This window comes from Cornus florida, unplaced genomic scaffold, assembly GCF_030987335.1.
Source record: "Cornus florida cultivar Cherokee Brave unplaced genomic scaffold, ASM3098733v1 CherokeeBrave_3.0.0_Hap2_Chr10, whole genome shotgun sequence".
In the NCBI taxonomy this organism is placed as follows: Eukaryota; Viridiplantae; Streptophyta; class Magnoliopsida; order Cornales; family Cornaceae; genus Cornus; species Cornus florida.
Window position 1 is genome coordinate 105,556,345 of NW_026775580.1, and position 12,796 is coordinate 105,569,140.

General features: G+C 36.0%; 2 protein-coding genes across 4 annotated transcripts; both read right to left on the reverse strand.

The window, feature by feature from the left end:
• Positions 1 to 1,183: 1,183 nt before the first annotated feature.
• On the reverse strand, positions 1,184 to 4,953 carry LOC132276705 (molybdopterin synthase catalytic subunit). 3 transcript variants are annotated; one of them, XR_009470920.1, is made up of 3 exons: positions 4,026 to 4,953; positions 3,442 to 3,673; positions 1,184 to 1,410 (listed from the first exon to the last, which is right to left on the reverse strand). XR_009470920.1 is itself a non-coding variant. In XM_059778275.1 (2 exons), the coding sequence occupies exon 1, from the start codon at positions 4,577 to 4,579 to the stop codon at positions 4,064 to 4,066; it is 516 nt and encodes a 171-aa protein (XP_059634258.1). In that variant the 5' UTR covers positions 4,580 to 4,950; the 3' UTR covers positions 1,184 to 1,410; positions 4,026 to 4,063. The 3 variants fall into 3 exon arrangements, 1 of the variants encoding a protein (XP_059634258.1); XR_009470919.1 differs by having other exon boundaries at positions 3,442 to 3,709; XM_059778275.1 differs by lacking the exon at positions 3,442 to 3,673 and having other exon boundaries at positions 4,026 to 4,950.
• Positions 4,954 to 9,415: 4,462 nt separating this feature from the next.
• LOC132276706 (large ribosomal subunit protein uL5c) lies at positions 9,416 to 11,946 on the reverse strand. Its single transcript, XM_059778276.1, has 3 exons — positions 11,608 to 11,946; positions 11,022 to 11,222; positions 9,416 to 9,932 (listed from the first exon to the last, which is right to left on the reverse strand). Exons 1-3 carry the CDS (start codon positions 11,866 to 11,868, stop codon positions 9,591 to 9,593), a joined length of 804 nt encoding a protein of 267 aa, XP_059634259.1. The 5' UTR covers positions 11,869 to 11,946; the 3' UTR covers positions 9,416 to 9,590.
• Between the last annotated feature and the right edge of the window lie 850 nt (positions 11,947 to 12,796).

The following is a 12,796-nucleotide window of genomic DNA, read 5'->3' on the forward strand; positions in this document are numbered from 1 at the left end:
CATTATTTAAAAATAAAAAATAAAAAATAAATATTAGTGCAAATAAAGAAAAGTGAAGTGTAAATGCTATTTTTTTTCCTTTCTTTTAATTCTAATTTATGAAAAGTATATATACTTCATTTTTACAAGTAAAATTGCATGTACTTTTATGATACAAACCCTATATTTATGCGAGTGTTTTTGGGTATTTATGTTAATGGATTTGGAAGGAAGAAGAACATTCGAAGTTCAAACTCAGACGAAAACGAGGACGAAGAGGAGAGGAGAGAGATTAGGGATTTGTAATTTTACTCCAAATTAAACTTCACTGATATTGGAAGGAAGAAGAACAGTCGAAGTTAAGATGAAGACAAAGTGGAGAGGAGAGGAGAGAGATTAGGGATTTGTAATTTTACTCCAAATTAACCTTCACTGAGATTGGAAGGAAGAAGAACTGTGGAAGTTCAGACGAAAACGAGAGGAGAGGAGAGAAATTAAGGATTTGTAATTTTACTAAAAGGTAAAAGTTAAATATAATTATATATAATGTATTATTATATGTATAATGTATAAATATATGATGTATTAGTATAAGTGTATGAAATATTAGTACATGTGGTAAAAAAAATAGTACAGTAACTTTGTTGTGTAAGACAATGATTGAATGCTGACTGGCAAATGGACTGAGGTGATTTCATCTCAGTCCAATGAGAGGGGCACGGGAGCAGATTGGTGTCCCATGATGAGCATCATTAGTAGCAAAGAGGTTAAGAGTACCATAAAATGGCCATCATTTTCTGATGTGTTTTAGCTCTTTTGTCCTCGTCTCTGTAAGCCACATTTGTCATCCCAAAATAATTGGATAAACAAGTTTCAACGTCTACATAAAGGTCTTTTCTAAGTTGCATGATTTTTCAATCCAAGTATCTTATCCCTGATTTTTTCAATCCAAGTATCTTAGCCCTGATTCAGGATCATTTGGAATGACCCCTAAACTCAGTCATCTCCATTCTTTCGACTCTCCTAAAATGATTTGTCGATAATTGCACATATCCGAAATTTCTCTTGCAAACTCGTAGTTGCCTGGTTTAAAAAAAATAAAATAAAATAAAAATAAAAAATTGGCCATATTTTGCAGTATTCTCCTCATTATCAATCCCTGATTTTATCTAATTTAGCAATTAAGGAATGTCTGCTCTTTCAATTTTATGGTTATATTGAAAATCCACAATCGCTTTAACTGAAACCAAGGCTACAACTACAAGAGAGAAACTTCAGATCCATATAGCTATATTGAGAATCACAATCACAATATCTGAAGCCAAGGTTATAAATACAAGAGAGAAACTTCAGACCCGCTCCATGTTAACCAACAAAATTGCTCTATAGCACAACCTGATATGGAGCCATCTTCTATTTCATTCACTGCACCTGTCACATGTCAAGACCAAAAACAAATCCAATTCAGATTTTCCCATAAATGTAGACATTGCACCAGATTAGGACATGTAGGATGGACAGAAAAATTGCGAGTACCAAAAAGAGCACAGGGCACTGCCAGTTGCTTTTGGTGCAAATATGAAATGGTCCTTAAAGACATAAGGCTGTCTGCAAAGCCCTTTCAGGCTCCAGTCCAATCTAAAGTTCAAATGCTCAAATGAAGAAATGCAGTTTCAAAAGAAATCAATGCAAATGGATAAATAGTAGTGTTCAGTTGCAATCTATCTCCTCCTCCTCCTCCTCCTCCTCCTCCTCCTCCTCCTCCTCCTCAGTATCATTATGAGAATGATATGAACAATGAACTGTGAGCTTTAAAGTCGCTTAGCAAATGAAAGATTTGAAACTTACACGTACATGGAGCCACCTCTGCCATTAACATTCTTAGGGTTCACCTATGCTTTTCTACATCATAACCTAGAGAAGTTCACCTAGAGAAGTTCCATTTTCAACCACTATCCTAAACCTGCTTCAGTGTCGCTATCTAAATTTTCCAGTTATTCAATCTTTTTTATATTCTTCTAATCTTCATACAAATTCACATTGTCCACTGCAAAAATTCTGATCTTCAAAAAGAAATTTTTTTTAAAAAAAATTACTGCATCTGATTTGGTAGAATCACTCTATTTACATCTGCAAAAATCGTTATCTTAAAACACATATTTGGATCACTAAGTGCTGCTGTCTACTCGAAGGATGAAATTTACTTTTGCAACTGATATTTCCAAAGCTATTTCCCTGGCTCCCACAACAAAGATTTAACCGGGTGCTTTACATTCGAATACTACTCCATTCCTAGAACCAGATACTGGTAATAATTGCCATGAAAAATCTACTTTTACTTCAACACCATGACTATTACATAAAGCAATCAATGCAAAAATTGTACTATGCATGATCTATTTTCTATATAGATGGTGAATAGGTGTTGCCAAACACAAATTACAGGATGATCCAAGTTCTTAGCCAGAAATCATGGCACAAAGAAGTGGGTAAATTCCCAGAAACTATATATTTGTGGGTGGGGGTGGGGGTGGCTGAGGGAGGGGGAGTAATGAAGCTTTGAATTTTAATAAAAATTCAATATCAGATACTTCACTCCCAAACAGGTAACTCTACCTCTACCACATCAAAGGGACATCTGTTCCTCTCCACCAAAAACCCCAAACAAAGAGTGACGCTGCTTGCCAAATTACTCTAGCTCTCCTATGATTCTACACCCTCCCCACCTATTCAGCGCCTGCTGTGGAGTTGAGCATGATCCAATACACTCTGAAGAAAGAAGGATTAGTAGATCTATTGCACCTAACAGTGCATCAACAAGTGGCTCAATGACTATGAGTTGGTGTCTTTGATCAAGTTGTCAATAGCTAGAATCTTTAATCAGGTTATCAATAATTAGAATCTTCTCTGAAACAACTGCCCACCCAAAGAATGCTAACTCACATCTTTCAATGGATAGCACACCAAGTCTCAACGTAACAAGTTATGCTTAACTTTATCTCGTCCGCATGCCTCCCCATAGAAAACCCCTATACAGCTTATCCAACCTTTCCATATTAAAAAGTGAACACATTTGACTTCTAATCAACCAGTTATATGCTTTACACATCTTGCTTCAGAGCCTCTAGATGCCTCTCCTCCAATCTCCACAGATTTTTCCCTTTTTTTGGGTAACGGAGGGTGTCCGTAGGACTAATCCCTTCAGATACACATAAACAACCCGAGCCAAGGGTATTGGGTAAGCCAAGGGCAAAGGCTTAACGCCTTCAGCACTTGACCATGAGACCTTTGAGTTATGACCAGAAACTATATGCCAACTCAACTATGCTGTGAGAGTAAATCATTTAAAGTAAACATTACTTATTAGCTATAGTCTTGTAATTTGTCGATTAAATTTTAGAAATAGATTAGGGAATACTGTTTATTTGCATGAAGTGTATTTTATAAGAAAGACTGTCATACCATTTTCTCCTTAGATTCTAATGTCCCAAAAGCTCTCCTTTATTTCACTTCTGAGAAGTATTCAAGCATTCGATTATGGAGATATCAAATCCTTAAGTTCATCATGAAGTCTTATCACTTGAATTCACTGCCTACTGCAACATGAAAAACTGAGCTGCATAAAGTACTCCACACTTTGAAATACACATATGAACTTGTGCCTTCAAGTCCAATAAGCCACTATGCTTGAAGCCTGATTAACATGTTGAAGACCCCACCATATTTTCAGCTTTCATGGTAAATTGGTTTGAGTCAGAATACCACATTAAATCAACTTCCAGTATGAATTTTTCAAGAGACATTACATAGAAATATGCATATTTATAATGCAACATGCAAATATAGACGTTTGTGTGTGCAAGTGTAACAAGATGAGCCGTGCTCTTGCACCTCTATTTGTACTACATAATTATTTCTTATCAAGTATTACAGTACATGATTAATTGTTTGAATTATTCAGATTACATGAAGAAACCAAAAATAAAAATAAAAATGAGAGAGATTAAAAAAGAAAAGAAAAACAAAGCATAAAAATAAGATCTTACCATTGTTCTCCAAAACCCTAATTCAGTGGTTCCCGGAGTCAATCACCCACTTGATCATCCACTTTCACCTTAATCCCACAGCAACCCTTTTCAGCTCCACTCTCTCTCCGACCAAAAAACTCCGAATTCTCCTTCCACACCTCGCCATTATCATAAACCTCCTTCTTCCATATCGGCACCGAAGCCTTGATCTCATCAATCACGAATTTACAAGCGTCGAGTGCATCGGCCCGATGAACGGCCGATATGGCGATAAAGACACTGGTTTCGCCGACGGGGACGATGCCGAGGCGGTGGGCAACTGCAATGGAGCTGAGATTCCATGACGAGCGAGCCGATGAACAAATGGATTTGATGCAGCGAATGGCCATTGGAACATAGGCTTCGTACCTTAGCTCCAAGACTGTTTTGCCTTGGAAGGTGTCACGGGTTGTGCCGGAGAAAGTAGCTATGGCGCCAGATTGTGGAGCGTGGACGTAGTTAATGTACTTGACGATGTCGATAAGGTTGTTCTCCTCTAGGATTTCGATCAAATTTTTGTCCTCACCGGCCATCTCTGTTTGGGAAATTTCTCTGTGGATGAAACAGTGAAGACACGGAGCCTTTGCTTTCTGAAGAGATTCTAATTATGTTATCTATAGAGAGAGAGAGTTGAATTGGCGGCGGTGAAAGGAAGTGAAGACCCTCTGAGAGATATTTGAGGTACCTCGGTGATTCTTCTCACCACAGTCGCCTTATTTTATTTTATGTTTTTTTTATTTGTTGGACAGTTGAATTTTTTTATATTTTTTTTTACCACAGTTGAATTTTTTTAATTTTTTTTACCACTTTTGAATTGAGAAATCTAGTAAAAGTTCAGTAGTGTTTTTTTTAGTTGATACAGAGTCCTTGGCATTACTTTCAGAATTTTGTTTTATTTTTATTTTGGATAACTTGCACTGGAAATCCAGGTTTGTTTAAAATACTGATAGATACAACTTAAGTTATTTTTTCGACAATAGCATCCCACCATGGTGAAAATATATATTTACCCTTTGATCACCTAAAATGACCAAACTATCCTAAATAAATATACAACCACATGTATACAATTTTCTACTAGCATCTACCCAGGCACCAGCACCACCATTGCCGACATCACCCACCACCGGCCACCACCTCTTTCTCTCTCCAATCACCAGTCACCATCGCAACCACCACTCACCACTCACCACTTGCCACCACCGCAACCTCCACAACCACCCCAACTTAGGCCTACCACCCACCTTCACCTTCATCTCTAGGCTCCACCACCACCACAAATCAGTCAATACCAAATCCGAACCCGAAATCACCTTCACCTTCACATTTTCCTTCATCCCGCGTGTTGATATGTGTGGTGAAAAAGAAAAGAATAGTTGGTGGTGTTAATTGCTAAGAGGGGGTGGTCGCGGCAGCACAATGGGAGATGAGAGTAAAACTAAGAGTATACAAAATGTATGTATGTATATTACTTAGGATAGTTTGGTCATTTTAGATGAGGATGAAAATACATGGCAAGGTATATTAGACATTTTTTGTCACTTAAGGTTGTGTTTGGCTCCTTATTTAGAAAATAAGGTGTCATTGTTCAAGTTTTTAAACTTGAGGGCAAATGGATCACACTCTCTCCAAGTTATATCTACCTATCTTTTAAGCAAATTTGAAAGTGTCACTGCAATATACCCTTCTATTTTTTTCATAATTGATTGTGCATGTGGCATGGGAGAGTTTATTCATTTATGGTCTAAGGACCTAATACTGCAATCATCCAAGACAAAAAGTGAGAAAAGAGAAAGAGTACTAACATAATGTAGAGTCGATTGTGGAAATCTATACGTCGCGTTTGAATTGAGACTAGGGGTGCAACTTGAACTGGCTAGCCCAACCCAACCCGAGTCTAGCCCATAAATTTTAAAATCTGGATATATAAATTTACAATTCGAGTTTAAGTCGGCTTGGATTTTTTCAAAACCCAACTTTATTCGGTTTGGGTTGGGTTCAACCCGAACCCAACCCGAAAGCCCAAATTAAACATTTCATTAAAATATATATATATATATATATATATCCACGAAGAAGACGAGGGTCAGGCGGTTGAGGAGCTCTTTGACCGGAACAATCACTTCTCCGACGTCTTTGTCGCCAAGGGTACGCTCGCAACGAAGGTTGAAGACAAGGGTCAGGCGGTTCTATCGGGCAGCCGACTCGTCTATGGTGAATTTCACGGGGAAGTTCCAGGTGGGGTTGTTGTCGCTGTCTCTATCGACGATGGTCTTCTGCTTGGTGCTGTGGTCGCCAGTGATCAAAACGATGACGTACACCTCCATCTTGGTGATGAAGTTGACTTTCTTGAGGTCTTTTGCGGAGACAACGTTGATTTCTAAGGTACGGTACTCCATATTGATCCGAATCAGAGAAATGAAAGCTCGACGGAGAGAGATGTACTAGAAGAGATATACAGAGAGAGAGGTGGATGTAGTAGAGAGGGATACGCCCAAATGCTAAACCCAACACCTATCGTGGTTATTATTTATGAAGCAATTAAAGGTGAGGTCAACCCTTACAAGTGTGACCGTGTGGTCCGGTTAATGCAATGAGACGTAAACCATGGTTGGGTTAACTTGATTGGTGGTTAGTTACTAAGTTTTAACCATGGTTAAGGACTTCTAAGAATGTTTAATCCGATGTTTGAACAATTCTAATGAATTTAGATACTAATAACCTAATAGTCTACACTAGACGTCGTTATATGTATAAATCAAATATATATATATGTGATTAGACTATTAAATTTTTATATATATATATATATAATATAAAATAATAATAATAATAACCCGTGAACCGTCCCGACCCGCCTGAACATCTTTGGTCCGGATTATAACTCAACCCATGTTGGGTACAATTTGGATTGACCCAACCCAACCCGATTCGGGTTGAGGTTAGGTTAGGGGTGGACTGGGTTGGGCCAACCTAAGTTACACCCTTAATTGAGACCAAACAAACACATTGACATATTTTTTTCACGCAGTTCCGACGAGGCCGTTTTGACACTTAAAGACTCATATTTAATTGAAAACTAACAAACAATTAATACTAACAGTCTAACAGTTATGTAATGAATGTGGTGTAGAGCCTCAAAACCATCCTTTAGAACCCCATATTTGATTAGAAACAGGCCAACAATTAATATTCACAACTATGTTGTAATGCGTGATTTTTTTGGCCAAATTATTAGGTTCTCAAAATCTCATTTTTCTGTCTTATAGGAGTCTTGTTTATTATTTTTGGAATTTTTGTTGTTATAAAGTTCTATAATGTTAGTTTCCTTTTTATGACTTGGGCTTCTTCTATTTATTATTATTATTATTTTTTTATTTTTTTATTTTTATTTTTTTTTCTCATTATACACACGTAGGGGCAGAAAGTATAATCACCAATTCAATTAACAATAACATATTAAAATTTTTTTTTATAACTTTCGCTCTGGTATAAGTAGAGTCCTCTTTTTCTTCATTTAAATTTTTTTTTTTTTTTCGGATTTAATTTTCTATTAACAAGCTCCGTCAGTTCTGTTAGTTTTTGTGACATTTATTACTAATTTTTCTTTTTCTTAATTTATAAAAAAAGATTTGGAATTTTTTTTTTCTTTTTGTCCAAGATACGAAGGTAGGAAGTTACTTTTTTTTCTTTTATTTATTTTATTTATTTATTTTGATTAATTGCGACCTTGTCACTTCTTCAATGCAAGACTTTTGTAGTTGCTTCTAATAGAACTAGAAATACCACAACCCAATACCGAATTAACTGGAGAAATTATTACATGGTCTTGGATCATAGTGAATTAATTCAATTTAGACTATTTAATTGGGAAAATAACTCTATAAAAGTGTATTAATATATCATAAAAAAATTTCAAGTTCACAAGTATTAAATGGTCCAATACCATCTAATAAATTTTTCGGAATTAAGAGTGCTGAGAGAGGTGGATTGGACACCGTATTCCTTGTTGAAAATGATATATCTCAAGATTCATAACCATCATAATATCTCACAAAACTTCCTACTCAGCATTTTCACACTTCCCAACCGGAACAGTGCATTGTCCCATACATGTATATGAAAGATCATCCAATGACGGACCTGGTACTATGATTGGTCTCTTTTCAAGTGTCCAAAAACAGATTACGGGATGATCCGAATCCCTAACCACAAATTATTGGCACAAAGAACAAACCATCTTTCAGGTTCACGAAAACTCCAAGTTGGTATATCGGTTATGAACTTATGGTGGAACCAGAACTCAGTCACCAATCTATCTTTCAGGTTCATGAAAACCTGGATACAAAACAAACCATCTTTGAGGTTCACGAAAACCCGGAGACAAAATAAACCATTGTCAAAATTATGTCAAACAGGGTCTACAATATGTTTCTTTGAGAGCATAGATATATACGGATACAGAGGAAACATGAGAAAAGTTTGATAATATCGTGTATGAAATGCAGGTGTTAGCAATTCTCAAAGTAAACTTGGATCCAAACAATCATAAATGTTATTCTTGCTATGAAATGTAAATCAAAGAAGTGAAAAAAAAAAAAAATTGAGGCCCACAATTCTTGGAGAGGGCAAGCAAATAGCATTCACGGAGATAGATAACAAATAGAGATGAAATTAAAATTATAAGTTTAGAAACTGTATTAAAATGCCATGCATACGATCAAATTACATGACAATTTGAGAAGAAACCACAATGATAGTAAAATGGAAAATCCAAAGAAAAAAATGAGCAAAACATTCTAACTTGTATGATCCAGAAAATACTATCCTCAATTGACCAACTCAGAATATGAATATATTATTTGATCAAGCATCCAACATGCAAAATTGTATAGCATCTCACGAGTAGAGGAGCTCTAGCTGTTTCTGGGGACAATTGGAAATTTACCCTGAAGTTTCATTAGCTCGTCCCTCAATGTCCCGGGATATCTAGTCACAGGCTCACAGCAGCAGAGTAGGAAGTTGGGATATCATATTTAGTAGCGAAGCATGAGTTGTCACTTAGTCCAGCCTTCAGAAAATAAGCATGTCTGGGATAAAGAGTTGAACATTTCTTTTTCCTGCTTCACCATCACCAACATAGAGGAGAGGAAAAAAACAAAGGAAACTAACAGAAATGGAAAAGAATTCGTATTTTAAGGAAAATACAAACAACAAAATATCAGCAGAGAAAACTGGAAGCTGCATATGTTAAGACTACATCTTCAACTTGAAGAGGGAAGAGAACCAAAAATAAAATACTCCGGAAGAAGAAGAAAAAAGAAAGAAAGAAACACAGATCATTAAGTACAAGAATCCAGACACATGTATGCACGCATAAATGGAATGATACATGTGATTAATATCAGACATAATGGAAGTGTAACTGCATGTCTATCGAGCAATCAATTTGTTTCCACCATACAATTAATCTGCAAAACACTAAACTGCAATTACAAAAAAAAAAAAGGCTTAAGGAATCTTGGTCTCTCACAAGGATAACTCCTATCTACGTGCCCTTCCCCTTGATTTTGAATCAAAATGATGAGCCTTCAGCTTCTTCTTGCGCACCATAGCTGTGGAACCTCCACCCTCTCTAAACGGCATTCCCATGAGAGCCAATAGTTTGTGAGCTTCTTTATCCGTTTTAGCTGTTGTTGTAATGCAAACATCCATTCCTCTTGGCTTACCAAGTGCATCATAGCTTAGCTCAGGGAAAACACTCTGTTCTTTGAACCCAATGCTGTAATTTCCATGCCCATCGAAACTGTTTGGATTTACACCTTGGAAGTCCCTTGTCCTAGGAAGCCCCAAATTAATCAGCCGATCCAGAAATGAATACATCATCTGTCATAATCAATCAACAAGTTCACAGGATAAGATAAATTTGATTTGGCCTTGTAAAATAAGACGAAAAAAAAAACTCCCATTCGAAAAGAATCATGCATTCACACAATATACCAGTATTCTCTTCAAGGGTAAGGGGTGAAGATAAGAGCATTTTGATGTATATGATTGATTAATTCCCAAGAAGGGAATCCCTCATGTTATAGCAAGTTAAGGATCATAGCCATGATATCAAGTTTATTTTCATTTCTACTGTTTACCTCAATGCAATTGAATGGACAAAACTCAATAACTTTCAATTCTGAATGTTCATTATGCCCTCTAAACCATTCAAGAGAGAAAACATAACAACATGGCTTGTCAAATGAATGTTACAATCCAATAATTTTTAGTCTAAAACATAAAATTTGTACAGAGTACTAACACAAAATCCAACTGATGAGTTTGAACTCTCCTAAAAGGATATCATACTAGTTTAAATGTTAACATCTATAACATGCCTTGTCCGATAAATTGATGCAATTAGAATCTACTCCAATCATCAAAATCTGACTAACTTTATTCAATGGCCTTTAACCAATCAACATTCAAAATAGAAAACAAGAACATGGTGTCATTTCCAAACTTTGTTTCCTTAATCAACAGCCAACAAAGATTAGAACATAGAAAGCATTGCATATAATAGTGAGCATTGGATACTCCCGACTAGAGAATTAGCTAGCCCTAGCCCTTATACGCCCTAAAAGACGATACTGGGCTAGATTTCTGAGTCTCTCTTCTTGGCCATCATGCACAGAATTATATCAACTCGAACCATTTTTGACAATTTGTTACATTGTACAAGGCAATCTATCCCATTTCAACAAACCATCGAATAAGTATTAATTACTTAAAGCAAGAATAGTATGAAACTTTAATTCTTGATAAAGCATTGGATCAACAGACATTGTAAATGTGTAATCCTAGGCATCTAAAGCAGCAATCAATAACGATAAGAATCAAGGCTTCTAAGCTCTAAGCTGAAGATATCAAATCATGAAAGCAAATTCATTTCAAACTCAGTAGGACAAGAGGGCAAAATACGCTCACATATCCTCTGAGAGTTACGGCAATCCCAATTGGTTGACCTTCTCTGAGTTTGAAGGTGGCAATGGCATTCCTTGCTCGTGTCTTCACAGGCCTCTGGCCTGTAATGAGGGCTAAATCATTCACTGCTGCATCCAACCCCTTCGCGTTCTGCGCAGCATCTCCCATACCACAGTTCACCACAATCTTCTCAACCTTCGGAACCTACCCAAATGCCACATTGCAACATCAAAAAGCTAAAAAACTATGTCCAGACATTGTTTCTTTTTAACATTAAACATCTTGTAGAAAAATATCTCCAGTAAAAGTATTAAGTAATTTTTGGAAAGCTCTATTATCTAGATATATCTATAGACACGTGTATATACGTGTATTGGGCTTAGTCTCAGATTCAAAATTCCATCTTTTATCATTCTGTTGCATTTTCTCATCAATTGTTTCCTAATATGGTGCAATGAAGAAAATCTAACACATTACTCAAATTTATTTTCTTCTCCTGGATTTCTCAGAAACCAAACGGAGAAACAACTAAGAAACCCTAAAATTACAAAGAAAAGGAGATAATTCGTGGTCAGTAATTACTAGTTACCTGGTGAATGTTGGTATAAGAGAATTCTTCTTTGAGCAACGGAACGATCTTTTCGAGATACGCTGTTTTGAGGCGATTCACCTTCTCTGACTCAGTTTTCTCCACCAGAACTACCCCAGAACTAGCCTTCACCGAGAGGCCGCCACCGTATCGATTCCTAGGGTTTACGTGGGCTAACTGTACCGGAGTTCTCGTTGAAATTGCAGGGAATGGACTGTGAAACGAAGAGGCAGTGCAGTGCAAAAGCGCGGGAGACGCCATTGGAGGTCACTCTGTGGTGTCTTTGGTGCTGCTAAGGCTTGGTATAGAGAGAGGTTCGAGGTAGTTGGTCAGGAAAATGGTCTGGGAAATTAGCGTAATTACGGATATACTCACCACTGGGTGAGTAGGGAGTGGTATTGTGTAAATATCTTCAGGAACTGGGTTTAGTTATTGTGGTTGGCTTCCTGTGAATGGCCAAAAGGATAAGGGTAAGACAGAAGAAAAAAAATAAAAATAAAAAAACGACTTTTTTAACGCCAAAAAATTATTTCTCCTTTATATATATATATATATATATATATATATATATATATATTTACCAACAAATGACAAATAGTAAATAATTTCTCCATTTAACATGTAAATTTATTTCTTGTACTTGGATTACATTTTGTTAGAAAAATAATTCATCTTGAAAGTGAAAAGAGAGGTTACACTTCACTCAATTATCAATCATTCAGCATTTTTTGAATTAAGAAAATGTATCAGTACTATTTTTTATTTGAGACCTGTTTTTCGTAAATGCCTATAATGTTTGAACATTTCTAAATTTTGGTATAAAAGAAGGTGATGCTTAAACATTTGAACGAAACCGTCTTTGTAGTATTATTACAAAGATCCCACAGGTGTCGTTCTTTAAAGTCATTTTGAAACAAACCAGACTCCTTACATTTGATTACACCCATTTTGATTAATTACATAAACCTAAATGAATAATTATTTTATTGCTAAATTCTTCTTTATTTTTTATATTCTTTTAGATTTGCAATTACAAAATTAAGAAATTTATGCTTGGATATTTTTTCAAATGAACAAAAATCACTTAGCATTTGATTATACTTGCATATTTATTTATTTTTTTTTAATTATTGAATCTGTTGAGAATTGAATTTCATTTTCAATATTATGCAAGGCGAGACTAGCTCCC

Excerpts from the sequence above, each read along its gene's own strand:
- LOC132276705 (XM_059778275.1), bottom strand. The coding sequence starts at position 4,579 with ATGGCCGGTGAGGACAAAAATTTGATCGAAATCCTAGAGGAGAACAAC.
- LOC132276706 (XM_059778276.1), bottom strand. The coding sequence starts at position 11,868 with ATGGCGTCTCCCGCGCTTTTGCACTGCACTGCCTCTTCGTTTCACAGT. Across the intron at positions 11,223-11,607 it reads CTTATACCAACATTCACCAG|GTTCCGAAGGTTGAGAAGAT; the intron begins GTAACTAGTAAT and ends GCATTTGGGTAG. Across the intron at positions 9,933-11,021 it reads CCGTAACTCTCAGAGGATAT|ATGATGTATTCATTTCTGGA; the intron begins GTGAGCGTATTT and ends TGATTATGACAG.